At 41.6% G+C, this 23,373-nt stretch overlaps 1 protein-coding gene across 1 annotated transcript; it reads right to left on the bottom strand.

Annotated features, from left to right (window-relative positions):
• Positions 1 to 51: 51 nt before the first annotated feature.
• xiap (X-linked inhibitor of apoptosis) lies at positions 52 to 22,592 on the bottom strand. Its single transcript, XM_034093147.2, has 8 exons — positions 22,196 to 22,592; positions 15,825 to 16,109; positions 14,309 to 14,876; positions 5,552 to 5,651; positions 5,383 to 5,461; positions 1,663 to 1,702; positions 1,317 to 1,499; positions 52 to 836 (listed from the first exon to the last, which is right to left on the bottom strand). The coding sequence occupies exons 2-8, from the start codon at positions 16,062 to 16,064 to the stop codon at positions 643 to 645; spliced, it is 1,404 nt and encodes a 467-aa protein (XP_033949038.1). The 5' UTR covers positions 16,065 to 16,109; positions 22,196 to 22,592; the 3' UTR covers positions 52 to 642.
• Between the last annotated feature and the right edge of the window lie 781 nt (positions 22,593 to 23,373).

The raw sequence follows: 23,373 nt of genomic DNA, 5'->3' as shown, positions 1-23,373 counted from the left end.
TGGTGTCCTCTGTGACTAGTAGAAGTAAGACAACTCAAAGCAAGAAAAACATTTCCAAGTCCAAACATTCAGATTTATTCACTCTTGATGACCAAACAGATTGCATGATGGAACGGTTAATACAACTCACTGATTAATTGTCGGCCCCTAATTAGAGTTGATTGTGTCAGTTAAAAAGCAACGGGCAGTTAGGGATCGACATTTATTTATTTCAGTAAAGAGCCAGACAAAACAGACAAGTGGGACACATAAGGGTATAAAACAAACACAATGAGATGACTAGTTCAATTACCCTGTGGAAAATGTCCTAAAAGAAAACACACAAAAAGACACGAGTACATCAACCAAGACAAAGGCACCTCTGGCAATAAAGAAGGTTGCATTGCTAATAATTATTCTTTAGTGTGTATTTACAAGTTTCTATTATCTATAAAATCAACATCAACTATTTATAATAAACCATCTCAGTATTAACAGCTATTTAACATCTCAGTGATTGTGAAGACACATTATTTTATTCTCATACTCAAACAAACAACATGGTCTTTAAATATGTCACAGGGCATCTACATTATTTATTAAAATACAATATTGAGATCGTGCGAAAGCAGCATTAATATTTGGCAAGAGTTTGTGATTCCCTTAGGCGATGTAGGTCTTGAGCTTCTGTGTTATGGCCCCACAGCAGATTGGACACTTGATGAGCGTTTCTGAACACTGCTTACAGGTGGCCAGATGGCCACATGGAATGAAGACAATACAGATATCTCTGTCCATACATATTTTGCACTGTTTTTCCCTCTGCAGCTTCCGTAGTTTCTCCAGTGGGTCCTCATCTGGAAGAAAGGGGGGGGGGAATTATATTAATATGAAATGACTGTTACACAGGCTTTGTTACATGTAGTCAGTATCAGTATTTTAATATTAGCATTTATAAACAGGATTCATATTTAATTAATGCTAATACACCAATGTATAATATACTGTGTGAGATACATGTTACATCTTGTATTACAATGTGCACATTTTTACTTTACTTTTAAATGAATACATTTACATTTATTGGACATTTTAATTTAACTCCCTATGTTTGTATAAATACCTCTATTCTTTTTATTTTATATCTTATTATTGCACTTTTCTACCCTGACATTTTACGTTTGCAAAACATTTTTATATTGTTATTAATCTTTTCTTTTCTTTCTTTTTAAAATGGAGCAACTATCACAAAACCACATTTTTCCCGGGACAACAAAATATGTATTCTGATTCTGATTATAATATGAAGCTGGTTTAGGATTCAGAGTGGACAGTACCTTGACTCTGTGACGAGGCAGCATCACTCATTGCTGTGTCGTTGAAACAATCATCCATTAGAGCTTCCAGGGTGGAGTAGCCTGAGCCAGTCGCACTGATTTTCTCCAGGATGGTCTTTTCCACCACACTGGGCTCCAGACCCGCCTCTATGGCCCTCTGAGCCATGTCGGACCGCAGCACCTCTGAAAACAAAGAGGACACATTAGTATATATATATATATATATATATATATATATATATTACAACTTGTTTCAATCAGTCTCTTTATTTAAGTAGTCGTGTCCTGTACATGAGAAGTTTTCTATAGTTGTTAAATTAGAAAAGGGGGAAATGTTCATATTTACCATTCCTATGACCAGAAAACCCATTCTGATGACTTGAAGTCTGGAAACAAACATGGTGATAGGGTCAGGTTAAGGCAAGCAGCACATCAAGTGACATCACTACAGGCAACAACAGATTTGATTTGCTTATAATTGTCCAGAGACCAATTAACATTACAGCATCATTATTTAAGTATGTTTAGTATTTCATGATTGTCAATTCGTCCAACACAAATCTAAATTCCCATAATGTGCATAAGAACTTTATACATTTACGAGCACATATGCACATGGATGTAGTTATTGGTTGCTGTAATTGTTCCTCATGCCCAAATTGTCAGGAAAGACGTCCGATTAGCAGGTCTAATCAAATATTAGAGATGGGTGACAACATCTGTCTTGTTTAACAATGCATTATAGAGCTAAACTGAAGTCAAGAAGTTGCTGGTTTTCTTAAAAGGTCCCCTATTATATAGTTTTTCATCAACATATTATAGATCTCAGATATATACAAAACATATCTCTGAAGTGTTTGGCTCGAAATACCAAACAGATCATGCATTGCAGTATCCCATAATCCCCTCTGTTTCAGCCCTGTTTCAAAAAGTGCTGATTCTCTGTCTGTTACTTTAGATGAAAATAAAGAGCCACTCCCCATGCCCCTCTGATAGATATTTGGTTAAAAATAACACAATGGTGCTCTAGGAGGAGATTCAAGTGATAATGTGGGGGGGGGGGGGGGGGTTACCTTGGTTGGTGATTGGCTAATGGTTACTCAAGCCAAAAAAAAAATCGTTATGACATCATAAAGTGGTCAAAATCTGAACAGCTCATTTTCAGACAGGTCTTTATATAAATGGATCAGCACAAAAAGTGAGCGAATCTTTTTTCCTGAAACGTTCAGAATCTCTCTACTCACCTCTCCCTCGGTCGTAACCGTGGAGAAAAATGAGGCTGCGGCTGACAGAGCACACCCTGACGCGCTTACCCCACAGAGGTGTGCTATGACGTGGAGGACTCCCCCCACCTGCCCTAAAGCAGGGGGAAAAGAGTCCTCCAGCCCCTATGGGCCCATGTGCGAATCACATCCCCCGGGGCAAAAGGTAAGCGCATTATGCCCGGGGAGGGGGTCAGCTGCCCACTGACCCACACAGCCCCCCTCCCTCCTCACCAGTCCTGCGTTGTCCCAGCAAGCACAGACGATGAAAAGGACCCAGACATGTCCAAGAGATAAAACTTTATGAAGGGGCCTGGCGTGCATATGTCCTCCACACTCACGCCGTTAAATAAAGCTGTTGACACAGCCATGGCTTGTGTAGAGTGTGCACGGACCCCCGTGGGGAAAGCTTTCCCCGCCTGTCCGTAGGCATGTGCAATGCACTCGCAGAGCCAGCCTGCCAGGCGTCTCTTGGACAGGGCTTTCCCGATCACCCCGCCCCCGAAGCACACAAACAGCTGTTCAGTGCGTCTAAGGGCAGCCGTGCACTCCACATAACACGCTAGCGCACGCACCGGGCTGAGGAGGTGTAATTTAGCCTCCCTCGACCCACTATGGAGTGGAAGATTAAACTCCCCCAATAGCCCTCAACCTGAACGCAGTCCTTAGGCTCTTGGGCACAAAGGAGGGGTTCGGTCTGAGTGTCACCCCTGATCATTAAAACAACTCGGGAGCACCGAGAGAGCGGTTAACTCGGAGACTCTTTTGGCTGACGTCAAGGCAAGTAGCAAAGCTGTCTTCCACAACAGTGCTTTTAGGGAGGAGAGCTCCAGAGGCTCAAATGGTTCTGTGACCAGAGCCTCGAGCACCAGCGGCAGGTCCCACTGCGGGGCGGAGGCGCGCACTACTGGGCGCAGCCTCCTGACCCCCCGTAAAAACGTAACATTAGTGGCTGAGAAAAGGCTGACCTGCTGCCAAATCCCTCATGGCAGGACGAGATGGCTGCTGCATACACTTTCACTGTGGAATGAGCAAGCCCTCTGTCCACCAGTAACTGTAAGTACGACAACATAGATCCCAATTCACAAGACAGGGGCTCTATTTTCCGCTCCTCACACCATCGCTGGAATACAAGCCACTTCGGCCGGTAACAGGCTGTGGTGGATCCCGCTCTAGCTGCCTGGATAGACTGAATAACACTATCCGACAATCCACCCTGTCTTAGCCTGTCCCACAAACATTTGCTGAACGAGCGTGGGGATAGGGAGTAGCCGAACGGTAGTCTGTTGTACTCGAAGGCCACCCCCATGAAGGAAAAACGTAAATACTTTCTGTGTTTCAGAGCAATCTCGACATGAAAGCCGATGTGAACCAATCGCCTGGCTGCACCAGTCCCAGTAACTGTTTTATAGTTAACATCCGGAATTTTCTACGTGCAATGTGGAGATTCAGACTGCGAAGTTCCAGAATGGGCCTGAATTCGGCTGTCTTTACAAGTACAGGGAATAATGCCCCACCTCTCTGTCTTGCGGGTTAGGGCAGATACTGCCTGTTTTTTCACCAAGGCCTGAACCTCTGCTGAGGCTATCTCCCCTCGGGATGATAGCTTTGCCTCTCTTATTCCTGTGAACAGAGGAGGGATGCTGCAAAACTGGAGTGAATAACCCAGTCTCAGCGTCCTGTCCATCCACTCCACTGCGCTTCCATTCCCCATAACACTGTGTTAGGGGATGTGCAATCAGCTGTGGGGCCCCAGCGATAAAGCTGTAGTACTCTCTGGCGACCCGTCCCGCCGCAAAATTCCCCGCGAAGGGAAGCTCTGCCCATGGGGCGTCGACACAGAAAGGACCGACTCTCTACTGAGGGCCTTGAATGCGTGGGGGCACGCGCCCCGCCAAACCATGCCGGGTTTGGTCTACCTGACCTCGTGAGGGCCGGTACTGGGCCGGTACCTTGGGACAGACTGCGGAGGCAGAGGGCGCGCCAGGAGCTCTGTACCGACGACTATCTCTCCGCCTTACCACAGCCGGGCGCTCTCTCTCTTTTGCGGAGAGGCCTGAGGGCGAGCCAGCGGCAGCATGCGGATATCGATCCGAGGAGCCCTTCCGTGGCAACGGGGGCCCCAAGGAGATCGTCTCGGTCTTTCTTGGCCAGTGCGGTCAGACCTAGCCACACGTGAGGCGACGCCACGTGGTCAGGGACATCACACGACCGGCTGCGGTAGCCGGTCCATAGAAGCCCCGACGTAGGCGGCTCACTGGCCTCGGTGGCAGCGGCAAGCCTGTACGCTCTGCCGCCATAGTCATCACCGCCGGGAAGTCCTGTCGCGCAGACCTGTGCCCGGTCCGCTGGTATGGCGAACACGAAGGGCACACCTTCCTCGAGGTCCTCCATCTCCACCACGTCGAGCTCTGGGTCCTCCACCAGCGAGATGTAGCAGTCCTCAAACGGTTGGCCGCAGTGTGGTCGGACCCAAAGCACTCAATGCACTGGTGGGGGTCGGCGCCTTCTATGGCGCCCGGACACGAAGGACAGGGCCGCTGATCCACCAATGGTGAGTCAATTTTCTTCGTATTTGATTTTTATCCGTCTCTCTTCACTCAGTTGTGTCTCACTGCCTTGCTGAAGAGAAAGGGATGTGCAAGCATTCAGGTAGGCCCGCCCCGGGGCCGGCTACGTCGAGAAAGTCTCAGTGGATGAATGTTTGCATGATAGGATCACGGGGAAGTACCCATAGAGTCCAGTAGAGGGCGGAGCCTGTGAGAGATATAATTTGAGGAAAAGTAAATGCAATGAATGCTTACAGCTCGATTTCGTCGAGGGTCTTGAAGCTGGATGTTGTTAACAAACTCTTGTCCTTTTTCTGCTAACAGGAAGCTGCATCTGTTTAAAAAAAAATCAGAAAAAGTTGTGTTAGAACTAAATCTACTATACATTTTAGGAATTAGAAGAGGGACCATCATGGTTGGTTACCCAGGGTAGTGTTTGGCATGTTCTTCCCAAGGGTCTTCCTCAGGTTGCCATCCTTTCAAACCTCCATCACAGCGGAAACACAGGACCATGTCTCTTGCACCTGCAAGGACACAAACAATTCAATCTTTTGTGCAATTATACCCCAAACAATCATTAAACATCAGATTTTAATTTTTTTTACTTCACCATCATGGGTCTGTGGGTTAGGATTTGGGGTTAGCGAGGTAAATTCAGGGTAAACTACGACGCTGGTTACATTTTTACCGGGGTAGACTTTCATGGTAACTAATGCTGAACACCTAACCTGCATTGGAGCAGGTTATGTTTGAGATAAGAGATCTACTCGAGTAAAAGCATGGCATACTGACCAATCAGAGCTCTGTGTGTGAAGTTTAAAAGCTATGAAGTCGTTTTCCAATCCAAAACAAACATTGTTCAAGGTTTAAACTGCTAAATGCAGGAAAGACAGCCCACAATAAATCACAGAATGTGTGCTTGTAGCCAGACTGAGAAACCCTGGGTTGACTTACTTAGCTCATAATAGTGTCATAGGACCGCTTAACGGGATAGCGATTGTTAGGGTAAGTTAAGCCAGATAACCCTAACCCTAACCCAGGGTATGCTGAACTGTCTTCTCAGTAAAGGCCTCAGGTTTCTTGTGAGTTTGGCAAGCATTGACATGATTGTGTCAGTGGGGATGAATTATTAGTTTATAGTAGGGGAAATAATCGATACCGCATAGTATCGCGATACTTTGCGTGGCGATATTGTAACGATACATGGACGGCAAGTATCAATATTTTATTAATATAAACTATTCCTATTAGAAATCCAAATAAAAGTTTTTGGGAACAATTGCTTTTTCAATCCACTACTAGAATGATGCTGAGCCATGGGTAAAGTCAGTGGTATTGGCAGGAGGTAAGTCAAAACAAAGATGGAGTCAGCAGAGAAAGAAATCAGAAATGCGCCGGTCGCGTTTAAATCGTATCGCAATATGTTTAAATCGTATCGCAATATGTTTAAATCGTATTGCAATACTTAGCATATCGTAGAATCGCAATACTATTGTATCGTGGCTTAACCTCTTAAGCCCGAAGGTCTCCCCAGTGGACCCCTCCCACAGTATTTTTTCGAGACTATGTCTCAGGGCTTCTTAACATTTATGAAACTATTAATGTTTCATACCCCTTTAAAAAGGTAAGAAACTCCGCTAACTGACAATAAGAACAATTGTTAGCTAAAAAAAACACAAGAGTAATACCAGGCCTTTGAATTAGCATTGAGCGAAAAAATGCTAACTAATGCCAACGCTTTTTTACACAGAACTCACGGTAGAAATGCCCTTATTACTATCTTAACTGCACAAACAAGATATACGATTTAAACCTTAGACTCCACAGATTCCACACATGTAATGTCATCACTGTACGACCTCGAATTCCTGGAGCTATCAGCCAGAAAAGAGAAAGTAAACAACATCCGGTTTCAAAAATATTCCAATAATTACGTCTTACCTTTTTTGATTTGTGATCAAAAGTTGTGTTCAACGGAATAAAATCGCCGCTCAAGGTTAATCCAATGTCTTTTATCACGTAGAAATTTTTACTGATAATCCATCATCATATTTATGGCAATATACTGGGTATAAAGTTTTGCCATCCAGGCTTGCACTTTCAGATATGCTTCGTTTGCTTCTCTATTACGTCCGCTATGGTAATGTTTACGTGGATTTGGGAACTGCCCATCGATTCTATTGGATGTAATGGTTAATGGTTATGGGACGGTGGTCTGTGTATCTGATCATCAGATCAAGGGGGGTGTTGGGGAACTGTTGATCATCAGATCAAGGGGTGAAACCCGCCGCTGCTGCGTCTGTAAAGCCGTTGTGTCCTTGGGCAAGACACTTCACCTGAACTTGCTCCTGTGGGTATTGTCCACAGTGACCATTGCATGTATACAAAAATATGTGTAATATCTGTAAAGCACTTTGAGCACTGAAAAAGTGCTATAATAAATGTAAGGAATTATTATTATTATTATTATTATTAAGAAAAAGGTGTAAATCACACGAATCGACAAATGGGTTCCAGAGATATGGTACTGCGTAAAGTATAAAGAATGCCAGCCAGCGTAACAACATTACGCAGCCGACTTCATTTATTGTTTACAACGTAACGAAGCAGGAATTGCAGCAGGACCCACGGAGCACAGAGCGGACAGCAGATAACGGAATTGCAGTTTTATTGCTTATAGATTATCAGAACATTTCAAAGGGGACACAGCCCCATTGGATATTAATCTATGGATTAACTACATCATCGTTTTTATCGTTGTAATGCCATTGAAGACCAGTTTAGACCAGACAACGAGGAAGGTAAGTCATTGTTAGCATAGCGCATGTTAGTACCACTTGTTTTGATGTACGTTTTTGTTGATAACCTTGCGAGTTTGTATTGTTCAGTGTTCAGGTGGGCACCGTTAGATTCTGTGTCTTTACGATCATAAACAATGTGTTGGATGTGCAGCTAGGATAAATAATAAGGGAGCTAGGAGTGATTTTCGGTGCAGTAATAGGTTAGCATTTTTCGCTCGGGGGTAATTCAGAGGCTCACTGTAAGAGGATAACAGAGTAGGCCTATGTTTTATTTTTTAACAACAGTTGTATTTGGATGGAATGAATACCTATAGTGATAATTCAAAGTAATAAAATGATTTTTACAGTGAAAAGGTTCAAATGGAACTGATGGTTCCCAAATTACCCAGAGGTGAGTCCGCTTGGACTTTATTTTTCTAAACCTCTCTAAAAAGGTCAAATTTCACTTGTTTTGCATCAATCTTGATACAGGGTACTTATTATATGTTATAGTTTGGATTCCTAAAGCTTTTAGTCTACTAGCCCATCATTCAAGGGTGGTTTTCACTATAAGTAATGGGTTTTTTTTAGGCGGACATTAGAATTTACATGTTTTTACTGTGTTCCATCTGAATTTACTTTAAAATAAAAACATCTATATTGATTCTGACACTTCTACATCCAACTCACAGATGTAACCTTGCTTTGAGAGAAAAGATTATTAATTTACCCCTTTTAGAAGTGAAGATATAGTCTTTGTTGTGTTAGTGGCATTTTCGAGCCTGAAACCTGAAAAACAGGCTCAGGGCTTAAAGAGCTTACGAAATGCTTTTAGCACCTGTTAGTGGGCTTAGTATATGATAGAGGTTGCATTTGTATTGTGAAATGTGCCATATGATTTTTTTATTATTGATCTATTTTTAATAAATCACGATTATAACAGCATACAAAAGTTGTCAGTTAGTAACAATCGTTCGTTGCTCCGGAAACATCAACTTCGGCCATTTCCGGCGGTGACGTCATGAGTAGAACACAGCTGAGCTCAGTCCCGTTAATGCATTGAAGGGCCAAATATTATGACAAAGGATGCACAGCAATAAGACGCCAAGAATAATTGGCAAGCGATATGTTGTATGGGGATGTGGGGCCGTCTCAACATCTGGTGATGGGATGTTTTTGTGGCCAAAAAATGATCAAATGTTGCGTATATGGACAAAACAAGTGCGTCGTACGAGGCGGACGTTTGCTAGACCAGGTAACCCGGGGTCGATGAAACCGACGATGTGTGGGCAGCACATCGAGAGATCGTGTTTCGAACAATCAACAATGCCCGCTAAGGAGAGAGAGTAAACGCTTTCTCGAAGGTTCGTTTTGCTTTCTTACAACGTTACGTTAACTCAACCTTACGTTTGCCATGAGGCTATGTTACTTCCCTTAAGAGCTAGCTGTCTTAGCTAACAACAGTTAGCAGCTAACGTTTTCTGCAGTTTGTGTTTCCACTGAAAAACGTGATGTAGTTATTTAAGGGTAAGTTAACAAAACGTTATCTTACAAGTAGAGAAAGTTAAGTTGTGTTTAAAATCGTCAATGTAATGCACGTTAAAGGTTTTGTGTTGAGCATGAAGTTAGCTTTACTGTAGCTCACCAAAGGTTAGCATGTTAAGCTGCACTTTCTGTGGCAGCTCGCTTAATACAAAGAGGGGTTTTGTGCTTCATTGTAAACTTTTCTTACAAATGTGTGTTAATCTACCTGAAATTGTAGGGACAGTTTTTTTCTACTCAACTATACAGACCATTATTGAGGAGATTCAAAACATATTGTAAATGAGTTGGGTCTGACATATACTTTGACTAATGTTACTTTGCTGCTAAAAAATGAAACCTTATCAGATGAGGACATCACCAAAGTGTGTGAGTTCAGGGGATTTGATCTGTTCTTTGCATGTCGTTCAGGGCCTGTACACACTGCTCTGGTATGAATTAAAAATATAATTGTAAAATGTATGTCTCTCGCACTTGTCATCATTCAGGCTTTGCATTTGAACTCCTATGACTGGTTGCAGACTTGAAGGGAACGACTCCATGGCCTTCCTGACATCCAGGAAAAGGTGAGATTCTAATCCATTTCAATGCCAACAGCAAGTCATTGTTTTTAACTTTTTTAATATGATTTTTTGGGGAATTTCTGTTTTATTGGATAGTAGAGATCTACTGGAACCTAACACCAGGGAGAGAGAGATCGAGGGAGGAGATGATATGCAGCAAAAGGCCCAGCCGGATGGTTGCTGCTCCGTGTGGAGCGTGTTCTATCAGGTAAAGCACTTTGGTACCCAGTTATTTATGGTATTGAGTTTGAATTTAGCCTTTGGAAGGTCATTTCCTGCATTGTAAAGACTGAAAAAACATTTATTTTTCTCAACATTCCTGTAATAATTTGTTTTTTTATTGTTGATATTGTTTTGTTCTTTATTTTTGTTGTGAGAATCACTTTGCAATTGTGTAAGTGCTATATACATAATTATACTAATATTATTGTTGTTACCATCATTAAAAATGTTTTCTTTGTTTTCTTTATTTATCGCTGCAGAAAGGATCATGCCAGCCCACATCAAACACCTGATCAAGAACTTGTGAATCTTCAGGCAGAAAAGATGAAAACACCTGTTCAAAGTTCCAGTTTCCTGTACATGGAACCATGCCTGTCCTCTGTTCCACATGTCTTCAGTCAGTCCTGAGGCCTGTACTACGAAGCTGGATGTTCTCTTAGCGGCTAACTTCAGGGAAAACTCCGGCTTTCCGGTCCTACGAAGCTGGTTCTCTTTTTATCGGGCTAGATCTCCATGGTAACTGATGCTGAGCAGCTAACCTGCCCTGGACCAGGTTAGGTTGCAGGCTAAGAGCTCAACTCAGTGAAAGCACTGCCTGCTGACCAATCAGAGCTCAGTGTGCGGAGTTTAAAGCGATCAAGTCATATTACAGGAGAAAGGAAATACAGAAAAGCTGCCGTTGCAGGAAAGACGGCCGGCAAAAATCACAGACTGTGTGAACGTGAAAATTAATAGAATATCACCTCCATCTTCAGAGCAATCTGACTATTATAACATTAGCGTTAAGAAAGCTTACTTAAATATCTGCCATAACATCAGTAACCGGATCAGAGTAACAGTACAGTCCGCGGCATATCACTTCATAATTAGGGATGCACGATATTGTTTTTTTTAAACCGATAACTTCCTGCTTCTCAAGACCGATACCGATAACCGATAATACAATTATGACGCCACTAATTATTTTAACGCATGTGTATTTTTTTTCCTCGGCCGCCCCGTAGTTTCAGAGCGCATCGAGTTTAAAATACCGTCTACAAGCTGATGCTGACAGCCCCGCTCCTGCCGCCCGCTTGTGGCAGACCACACTTCCACGCTCACCGGCAGGCACCGACTGGCCATCGGGAGGACCGGGAGGGTGTGTGTATGTGTGGTCCGAGCGAGCGAGAGAGAGACCTTTACGTGCATTGTTGTTGTTAGCATCTGGTGCTAGCTAGCTGCGTTAACGGATATAAGGAGCTGTTTCAATGAAAACAGAGGAGCGACATTTCGCCACAACTGCGCCGAGCACTTGACTTTATGCCGGTTCGAGCATATGCCTTGAGTTGCACATAGCTCCAACGCGCGCGCAGACACACACTCTTTGTATTGTATTATTGTCTTCGTACGCTTTTAACACCATCGTAGCGATGGCGATGTTTCAGGTGACTGATCAGGTTCGAAGTATTAGGGAGCGCTGGATTTGTGAAGAACTCCCCTCTTCCTAAACCACTAATACCACAGTACTGGCAAAACGGGAGGAGCCGAGTGAAAAACAAGCGCCCCTCATCCCAATCCACCCACACCGCAGGATTTGTTTCTTTTTTTTTACCCAAAAAATATATTGTATATTATCGGGGCTATTAATACTGGTATCGGGTTTATCGGGATGACGTCATAATTCCTAATATCGGGCCGATAATTATCGTGCATCCCTAATCATAATGTATCACATATCTCCTGATCTGAGTCAGCTGAGCCGTATCTGGCCGTGCAACACTCACAGCGTCACAGACTGTATGCAGAAGTATTATTTTAAGCAACACATTAAGTTGAGGAAACACTCGAGTCAAATGTAATGAAAGTCAGATCGTGTGTTAGACGGGCCGTGATATAATGAACCTGTTGATGGACGCATTCAAACACTTGTTCTGTTACCAGCTGTATTCACCTTGCAGGTGCAGCTCTGTGGCTTTTATCCTGGATAAAGTGTTTAAGTCATGGATGTTTAAAGTTTAACTTCTTCATATTTGACTAATATTATAGTTCACTTTTCATTCAGGAAGTATGACGCTGCGCTGTCAGTGCGCTTCTCCATGTTTGTGATTGGTCGAATGCTCCAGATACCACCCCTTTCATGTGAACGCGCACCTAACTAGATAGGACACGGCTGGCTTGAGCGATCCACTTGATAACCCGCGTCGTAGGACCGTTTAGCGAGAGCGCGTGTGTTTTGGATTAGGCCAACCGGCTAACTCAAACATATCCAGGTTAGGTTGAACCGGCTTCGTACTACAGGCCTCTGTACCCTATGACTCGGACACTAGTTCTACCAAGGCTTATTAGAGGTAAGAGTGAGAGGAGAGGAGTGGAGTTATCTTTGTATTTAGGCTGCAAGTCGACAAAGGTGATCAGATGCTAATAATGATCCGATTCATTTGATATTGATTGTCTGCCAATACCGAATCCTGATCCGATTCTTCTATTTCCCAGATAATACAGCTGCACCGTGTACACTCGCTCTATTTGTTTTTGCCATTGTAATTCACCATAAGCAATTGTTGACTGTAACGTCTAGACTCTATGCCAACCAACTGTAATTTGTAATGTATTATACTTTAACGGTTCTGGCAACCACAGCAGCCCAAATGTTAACGTAAATGTCAAGTTTTCTTTTTACAGTGTACTTATATCTGTACATTTCTTTTCAGTTTGCTTCAAGAAGTGGCTTCAACAGACAGAAGTACAGGCCAGATTGGGAAAGCCTGGATGCTACACAACGGGAAACATTATAGACATGAACAAGAAAAAACAACAAACACTTTCTTTGTTGCCTTGTTCTTATCATACATAGTGTTACGGTTTTTGTTACCATTTAAATATTGAATTCTATGTATTACTTTTATTTTAAATCAAATGCACCGGTTTTAGATAATATATTTATTTTGATGTGTAGGTTGGTTGTTATTTGTATAATTATTGTATTGTTACTGTGTATTTTATTATATTAACTAGCTATTTATTAAATTAAAATACTATTATGAACACTATACAATGTCTTTATTTTGGTAGATACCAGAATACATGACACAATGAATCTTTGTAATATATTTATGTTCTCTTGTTTAAATAATCATACCAGTATTTAATGTATGCTGGTCACCTGGAATCCTGGTAAGCTCCCAGCAGGGTATATTTAATACTATTATTAAACATAAGCTGGTGATAGATGGATAAACCAGCCCTCCTGGCCAGCTGAAGTGTCCAAAACCCTTCTCCAGCCAACCATTCCAGCCTAATATATACTGGCTGGTCAATTTACAACAGCCTGACCAGCTACATGTATCTAAACTGGTTTTTTCAACAGTCATTATTATTTATTTACTATTTTATGAGAATCTCTATGCATTTTAGTCAAATGTATATACCAGTCTCTGTTATGTTGCCTGAGCCAAGTTTGCCTGCTACATTACGATGTATTATTATTGATTTACTATGTATTGAGAATCTCTATGAATTAAAGTCAAATGTATACCAGTCTGTGTTCTGTTGCCGCATCGGATCTCCGCCAAATGAGTCTTGACTGTCACTCGATTCTGTCTCCACAGTCCGACATCAGCCACAGAGGTAGTGTATTATTCAACAGGTGTTCTACTCGTGACGTGCGTGACGTCACTAACCGGCGAAAGCTGTTTTGTTCGGAGCGGTCGTGTAACATCGGAAGTGAGCATGGAAAGTTGTAATAAACCACGATTTATAAATACAGCGGGCATATTGTCATGAATGACATGATTTCCCATTAATAATAGTATATATATTATCGTAATAAGAACAGTATTGTCCTTCATTTCGTAAGCTCTTTAAGAGGTTAAGTGTTGCGATAATATCGTATTGTGGGGAGCTTGGTGATTCCCACCTCTAGTTTATCGTATATATAATTGAAGAGTTTTTGGAATAAATGCAAATTGTGTAACATGTTGAAATATTGAAAGTAGGGTATTAAAACTCTTACTCACTCAGTACAAATTAAATGATACATTTATAAAAACAAAACAAAGCATAATGCTCAGAGAAAAGTCTTCATCACTGCTCTACCTGTGCTGTAGAAGCCAGCTGTGGCCAGCCTCTCGGGGTCAATAGGGTGCTGGACAGCCACGAAGCTAGCAAGCCTCTCTTCATAACTCCCCATCTGGGCTCGAACATTTGCCTGTTGTCTACTCCCACACTCCTCCTCCACCGTCCCCCCCGCTAATGGGACATTGCCAACATCATTGCCGAGGATGAACGAGCAATCGGGGAAATATTTGGCGTGTTCTCCCCAGGGGGTGTCTCCCGCGTCCCAGCCCCCCAGCATGTTGTTGCAGCAGAAACACTGCACATGGTCGGCTTCCCCTAGGTAATAGAGGCCGGATTGGGCCAGGTCTTGGGGTCTCACTGGAGCAGTAGAGGGCCAGGCAGAGAAGGTCCGAAGCCGGGCCTCCTCGCTCCTCATGTGAGGGACCATCGGGTAGGTGCTCTCATCGACTACCTCTCCACTTCTCAATCGAAACTCCATGTCTTCTGCTTCTTCGTTGTAGGTGGAACCGTTAGTCAGGCTGGCATCAAAACTTGCGTTGAAATTGGTGCGGTGGATGCAGCTCAGAAACCTGCATGATGGGGAAACCTGAAATAAAAATTCAAATTATTTATTGTCATATGCACAATAGGTACAGCTAGGGCTGCTCGATTATGGCAAAAATCATAATCTCGATTATTTGGGTCAATAATTGATATCACGATTATTAAAAACGATTATCCATTTACTTTGAAAACATCCATTTATTGAAAAAAAAAAAAAAGTTGTGAAGTAAATAGTATGTTTTTAACAGTTGATTACTCTGAACTCTAAGTATAATTCAACTGAAAAACCAATACAAATAATAAAAAAAATAAAAATCGTTTTATTTCGATTATGTTGTTTTCATAATCGTTGCAAGCCAAAATCATAATTGCGATTAATTGAGCAGCCCTAGTTACACAGCACAGTATTGTCAATGGAAATCTCAATGCCAATAGCTCCTACAACAAGGCAACAAACAATACGCTAATTATATTAGACATATAATACATTATTATAATGGAAATGTAATACACATGCCCTAAAAAAACAACAACAAAAACAGTGAAAGAGACAGGTGCCAGTAAGTGCCAGGAATAATAAAAGTATAATAATAAAAAAACAATAAAAAGAGAATGTTCAGTTTAATACTGTACAGTAGAAAAATATTGTATTGTACTTGTAAGGACATAATTCACCATTGTTTTGTGGTTAACACATGTAATCTCTCAAATGTATGTGGCTTTTTGGTGATGTTTTACCTTGGACAGTGTCAATGTGTTACACTGGAAACATAAAGTGTTGAGAGTAACATTTTCCAATGGTTTCCTGGATGAATTTTGTTGCTGTGTTAATAAAGAACACACACATTGTTGTGTGTTGTTCACATAATTAAATGCTACAGTTAACTTTGTTATCTGTGGATCTGAGAATATAAGGGATTACCGGTAGTATGAATTAGAACAGGATGAAAACCTAAAAGTTAAACCATGTTAGTTTTTTCATTATGATTACCTCGATATGCCTCTCCACAGGCGTGTCTCCCCTGCACCAGTTCTCCACGGTCATCCCGCAGCTGAAACATTGGACACGGTCAGCGTAGCCGGTGAAGTAGAAGCCGGCGCGGGCCAGTCTTTCTGCGGACACCTGCTGGGCCAGGCTGGAGCCGCGGAATGAGTCCAGGCGAATGTTTATCTGGGAGAAATCAGCCATGTGATCTGTCTCCAAATCGCTGTCTTGTCTGAGATCACACATGATGGAACCAGGGAGGAAACTGCTGAAACTTGGTGGACCAAATGTCTACACATGAAATAGAAGAAAAAAAGATACGACAGGTGTTAAAGTACATTTTGTCCAGCAAAAAGGTCAGTTAATATCAGAGAAAGCTTGCTGCACGTTTAGCACTCACTTAGTAAAAGGTAAACAAAGTAGCTATGAGCTAACAGACTATAATTTACCCAAAGCGTCAAAAAAGTATTTGGAAATCAATCAGTTTGGTGGTTTAATTGGGACTGTCTCCTCTTAGTTGACGAATCATTTCTTTTGGTCTTAGTTCAATAAGATTTCTTTATTTTGTAATGTATTTTAGTTTGCTGAATTGACTTACTTTCAAGAAAGCAGATATCTGGTAAACAAAGACTTAAAAGCGTTTTGAAAGATTATTTTCTCTTGCCCCTGCCTTTTATTAAAAATAATTATTCATATCTTACTGTAACATTTATTCTTGTACTTTATACCTCTGTTATTCTACTTCAGCTCATTTGAATATGTATTCACCTGGCTTTTTAATTACTTTCTTTAAAACTTGTAAAAATGACATTTTATAATGCGTTTCTTTTTGCCTTTTAAATGCTATCAATGTTTTTTTGTAAAGCCTTTAAAAATTGCCCTGTTGTTCAAATGTTATTTATAAATAAACTTGTCTTGCCTTAGTTGAGAAACTCATCCAAAACAGACCATTCCAAAAAACGAATCCATGAATTGATCAAATGTTAGTCAATGTCTCGAACGTATTTCTGGGCCTACTCTCTATCAGCACAACCAGGCACATGGAAGGCCACTGCCTTCACACTAAACACAGAAACACTAAAGTGTGATCACGTGGTGCCATTGGATCATCCATGTGAGGGATGGGCACCAGAGACTCAGCAATGGCTTTCGGCTCAGTGCACTGCAATACAATAGTCTGGCATCAGTGCATTTCTGTGCAGCACAACAACTCACACCATACCTAAGGCCCACAATAATAACCCTTCCTTGGGGAAAAGAAAGGAGAGTCAGGTATTCACTGATAATCAAATAGGTCTATTAAAGTATGTTTTATGTCGTACATACTTTAATAGACGTATTAGATAAAAGTGACTAAAAGGATCAGCATTACGCAGGTGTGGCATCCATTAAAGTAGAGTAAGGTACAGGATGTGCATTAGTTACAATAACTAATGTGTTGCAACACATCATGGCACTGATACACACCTCAATTCATGCATATTTCACACAGGGGTGGAACTTTAAAGTTGTTCCTCTCCACATTGTTCACATAACCCATGAATTCCATTAGAATACAGCATAGGTATGAAGAATAACTTCTGTAGTGTAAAATGTGTTTGTTTTTTTACCATCAGCTGTGTATTAGAAGCGTTGGTCTCAAAATGGAAAGCAGTATCACATCTTGATAAAACGACTTACCTTCTGGCCACATTATATCATTGCTGAATATGGCGCTATTGATCTACTGCTATCTTTAAGATTATACTATGTTTGTTTCTTCTGATCTTTGAACTTTGTAACACGTCTGCATTCTTAAAAAAACCCCGCAATCACCAGATCAATAGCAACGTTTTGGGATGCATTTTGAATTTGATATAGTAAGACAAAAGGGGATTTTGTCTGAGGCATTTTGTATCTGAATCTGCAAGTTGAAGGACTCAGTGTGAAACCTACTAGGTGGAAACCCTGACCCAGAAATCCACGTACCACCTTCACTTATAATAATGACCAGGGGCCTCATCTATAACGCCAGGCGTAGGATTCACGTGGGAAGGTTGCTTACGTAGTAGAAATCCAAAAAGTAGGTACAGAAATGTCCCGACATTTTATGATTCACCAAACATTGCGCACCGGCGAGGAAAGTGCGGACAGCACTTCCTACGCCGGTCCCTAAATCACAACCGACTCGAAATGCGGTGCAGCTTTTGCGGGCTTCACGTAACGCCCATATTCGCCTATAAATAGTCAAAGAAACGCCCATTCATTCATTCATTCTGACTGACTGCATGAAGAAGATCGCAGGAAATGACGACAGAACAGCTAAAAAAGACATCTCACACGGTGTCAGATTTTGGTTATTTTTTGGAAGGTCGAGATAAATCATATTGTTTGGTGGATGCAGTTTGAACCAGAGTAGCAGCATGGAGGTCGGATCGTCACCAAAATAAATAAATAAATGGCCCGAAAAAGGTTAATGACAAAATAAATACACATAGCCTTCCTCAGGCAGTGTGTTTGTACCGGGGACAGGAGACACCCCCTTGATGAGAAACTGTAAGAAGTGAATGGGGAATCCCCCCGGTGTGGAGTCATGACAACTGGATCTGAATTATATTTTTGTATTTGGTGGTTTGTGTTCCAGCTGTCGATCAGCTGTGCGCGTCTCCACTGCAGCCTGTGCGTCTCAACCACCCCCCCCCCCAGCAACCCTATATCCACCAGTTAAAGAAAATACAACTAATGTGTTGTGTTATATTAGCTGTACAATTGACCACATATGGTGTTCTTAGTTTCCATACCTACTGTGTTTTACGAGCGACTTATCAAGTCTTGGCAAACGGCATAAAACACGATTAAACATGATAGTATATAAAACCATGCAACCTGAAATGCAAAACGGCGTCAGTTTAGATGTAATTCTGTCCTTCTGCTTACCGCATCATTTATGAGAAAACATTTCATAACATTAACACAACATATTCGAGGTGGTTTTCAATAACATATCCGTATTTATTTATTTCTCCAAGTTATGTTTTTGTGTGCACCGAGGAGTCGCAAACAGGCGTTTGTTTAATCATTTTAAGATTGGCTTTAATCAATTTGTGAAAATTAATTCATATATGATAAATGAGGTAACATTTTATTTATGGTATTATTTCCACATATTTCTCTCCATTCTTCCTTCTGCCAACGGTGTCGCAGTTTCTCGTCTCTCCCGTTTTTGTGCTTAGTGCGTACGCATGGGTTAGAGTTTGCGTGGAGGACCGCACGTTTTCCCGTCAAGTTAGTATTTTATAAATCGGAAACATTGCGTAGAAACTGGCGTACGCCATTTTTTGAGCGTATATATCCCTTTATAAATGAGGCCCCAGAAGTGGTGAAATTAAACTATTTACTGAAATACTGTGCTGGAGTACCATTTTGAGGTAGTTGCACTTCACTTGAGTATTTTCATGTTACATTTTGGAGGCAGTTTTGTACTAGCAACCAATAACTCTCTGCATTTATACAATGCAGTATATTTAAGTATTTATATAAACCACACTTTTACCAAGTGCAACATTGACATTAATAATTATAACTAGTGATGTTACGTATTGCGCCGCCGCCGAGGATTCGGAGCGTGTGTCGAGTAATCCCCGAAGCTTTTTGTGAAGCTTGTCTCGAGGCTTGTATCGTTTTGGGCCAGTGACCTCATCGATGACAAACGAAGCCTCGCTGCCTGTCGATACCACGTGACTGCTTCACGAAGCGATTCAGATCGGTTGAACCGTTGAACCACAATGCTCATATTACCCATGGATGTATAATAAGAACCATATTACCCCTCCTGTACCCGGGCCCGGTGACACGATGGAATCAAGAGAGCTCAGACCCTCACTTACAGAGGTCGGAACATGTCATAAGTATAAATAAATACAAGCTTAAATAAATGTAGGAATAAAAACATCAATAAATACAGGAATACATATGTTGCAGTGTTTTCAGGGAGCTTTAGTGTGTGTGCTGTGGCTCAGCTGGAAAGCAGTTGACTCATGACCGCAGGGTCCCTGGTTCAACGACTGAACAATACGTATTTGTTGTTGTTTATAAAAGCTACAGCTAAATGAGATAATGTAGTTAATAAATGTATTCTTTGATATGGTTTAGCCTTTCTCAGGCAACAACATGGTTACGTTTATGAATATTATTAAGGAATACAAATCCCTCTTTGCAATGTTTAACAGCCTCCTAAGGCTTTTCAATCACAATCATTAAACTGGAATAAATACAATATTGTTAACATGAAAATATGATTTAATGTTCGTAGTTTAGAGTTATTCTAAGGCTTTACTCATTGGGAACTCGGTATGAGATAGTACGGTGGCCCTGAAGTGCAAGACACCACAGCATTTCAGAAAACACCACAGCATTTCACATTGGACGGAAAGGGTATTCCTTTAGGGAGAACACTTCTTGTTTGTGATTGGACAGAGCCAGCCAGAGAAGCACTGCTGTGATTGGTTGTTTTTGCTGCCAGTCAAGAAATGACGCTTCGTGATTGGTCAACACCCGACAGCTAAATATGTCCCAACCATGGTCCCACAACGTATGGTCCCAACACATCAGCTGTTAGCACACACTCAGATCTCACAGCTCCTCATATCTGTTCAGAAACTGGACAACAGTTAAACATGTACAAACCACAGACTGTCTATGTCATGGCGAATACAGTCGCTGCTTTATTTATGTATGTATGATGTTGTTGTGAGTGTGGACGGAGCAGCTACAGGTTAGTTTAGCCTGATGAATCCGATTCAGAAAACACGCATTTTAAAAGCTTTTCGCCTGCCGTCTTGTCTGCAGACTTGTCAAAGCGTTAATTCATGGTTTTTACTAACTGTTATCAGTATGTAGTTACTTCGGCATCACTTTGAAACGTGTATTACAATTAAATCACGGTCAAATATGTTAATTCTGTTGTAGGATTTACATGGAGATACGCCCCGTCCCCTCTCCAGCGCCTCTTGTTTGAATGACAGCATTGACAGGAGCAAACACAGCTGACAGCCGCGGTGAAACTCGAGCGATTAGAGCGATGCGAATATTGGGTGGTCTACCATAGTATTTACATGGAGATAAGCCCCTTAAAAACCATGAGCTAATAAAGCATTAATTCTGTGTTTACTCCTGTCATTCAAACAAGACGCTGGAGAGGGGGCGGGCCGTATATCCATGTAAATTGGAATCGGATCCATCAGGCTAAACTAACCTGTAGCTGCTCCGTCCACACTCACAACAACGTCATACAGACATAAATAAAGCAACGACTGTATTCACCATGACATAGACAGTCTGTGGTTTGTACATGTTTAACTTTTGTTCAGTTTCTGAACATATATGAGGAGCTGTGAGCTCTGAGTGTGTGCTAACAGCTAACGGCTGATGTGTTGGGCTAATCACGAAGCGTCATTTCTTGACTGGCAGCAAAAACAAACAATCACAGTAGTGCTTCTCTGGCTGGCTCTGTCCAATCACAAACAAGAAGTGTTCTCCCTAAGGAATACCCTTTCCGTCCAATGTGAAATGCTGTGGTGTTTTGTGAAATGCTGCGGCATTTTGTGAAATGCTGCGGCGTTTTGTGAAATGCTGCGGCGTTTTGTGAAATGCTGCGGCGTTTTGTGAAATGCTGCGGCGTTTTGTGAAATGCTGTGGTGTCTTGCACTTCAGGGCCACCGTAAGATAGAGCACACTGTTGAGATGTCCAATCTGCCTGTTTTACACACTTTGACCAACAGGGGGGTTTGTGTTCAAATGAAGCCCATGATGAAGCCTCATGAGATGAACCCTTTTGCGAACCAATTGGCTGGAAAGCTTCATAAGGCTTAAATGTGATATGAGCCATACTGGAAACAATAATACGTTTACTTGTTGTACTTGAAGTATATTTTGATACCAATACTTTGTATGTATTATTGCAACTTTCCTAAAAGATCTGAGTAATTCTTACACCTCTGATGGCCAGACCATAATGACTGATCGAGCAAACTCCAGAAAGGTCTCGCAGCTAGAAGCTTGACAATAGCTTCACAGCCGTCCCATAGTCTCTGCCAGGTAAACACAGACTGCTGCTCGCATCTGACAGCTGACACCATGCTAACACTACAAACACTGCGTTCAGACCAATAAAGCAATATACTGCCCTAAAAGTACGCATACCATCATTAACGTGTAGAAACAGTGGATTTGGACTTTGACCTGTTCTGTCGAGCTCTAATGTTGGGTTTATAAAAGCAGATATAATCTAACCTAATGCTAGCTACAAACATTAGCTAGCTACGTTAGCTTGTCTAGTCTACGTAACGTGCGGACAAAAGTTACTTGATAAACTATCGCTGCAAAACTCACATTATTACCTTAAAAGTTCGAAGTCAGTTCTTGTCTTCAATTTCAGCCAGTCTCTGGTGTGACCACAGCCTAAAGGGGAACGCAATGATTAAAGAGAACTGTTTATTGACGCGCCCTCGCTTCCAGGAAGTGAAAGCAACACATGCGCAGTTTGCCTGCGCGTCCCTGCTGACCACTGACGTATTGAGAAGATAGGACTTTTTTTGCGGGGGGGAAAATGAAACTTGTTAGCATGGGGCAGAGCCAAATATGGCTCTGGCATGGGGTTTTTCAAGCGAAAGCACCAGTTTAACGGTTAAACGTAACCAGAGCTATTTAATAGAAGAGTTACGACACCGGAAGTCCAAAAACGGTTATCGTCACGTGGTTCATGTAGACGAGGATCGTTCCCCGGAAGTTCATGGCGGGCAATGTGAATGCATTGATAACAGGAGATAGAACTACGATTTTTGGTAATTATTAGTGAATAAAGGTTTTGATTTGCAATATTTATACAACAAATCGATATGTGTATGTATTTACATCAATATGTTTTCAAAAATAAAATCGAATTTGCTAATATTAAGTGGTAATATTAGGATTAGTGTGAACAACTAGTTTACATGTTAGGCTATCAGTGCCTTGGTTAAAGAGCCTGTTGCTGTTTATGTATAGCTTTGAATTCTTTCAAACCAATATTATCTTCTTAAACTTGTATGGTAGTCAGGAGGATCACTTTCTAATGTTTATTGATACATTTAGAGGGAGGGGATCTAAAGTAATGCTTTAAAATTCAGATTCATTTCTACCATTTTCTTAAATTCATGGTAGTTTCAGTAATCCCCATGGTAACTGAGGACACAAGTTATCTAAATGACTAATGTCATCTTTATGGCTTTCAGAAAGGACAGGTGACCAACAGGATATGATGATGATGATGTTAAATGTGTTGCTTTAGGAACATCCATTGCAAATACATGGAATTCAATAAACATAGAAGAGCATATCATGCAGTTTGTCGGTGCCTTTTCCTCCGTGTTGTCCTGGTTTGCTGTGCTGCCTCCTAGTCGCCACCATGGTTTGCTGTGCTGCCTGGGGATGCTCAAATCGCTCAGAGAAAGGAGTACGAATGTACGGCTTTCCCCACTGACACAGAGCGGAGCAATTTCACGACCAACAGCAACAAAATATGTGATTTATATACAAA

This window comes from Pseudochaenichthys georgianus, chromosome 10 (genome assembly GCF_902827115.2).
Source record: "Pseudochaenichthys georgianus chromosome 10, fPseGeo1.2, whole genome shotgun sequence".
NCBI classification, from domain to species: Eukaryota; Metazoa; Chordata; class Actinopteri; order Perciformes; family Channichthyidae; genus Pseudochaenichthys; species Pseudochaenichthys georgianus.
This window is presented reverse-complemented; position numbering and strand designations above follow the sequence as displayed.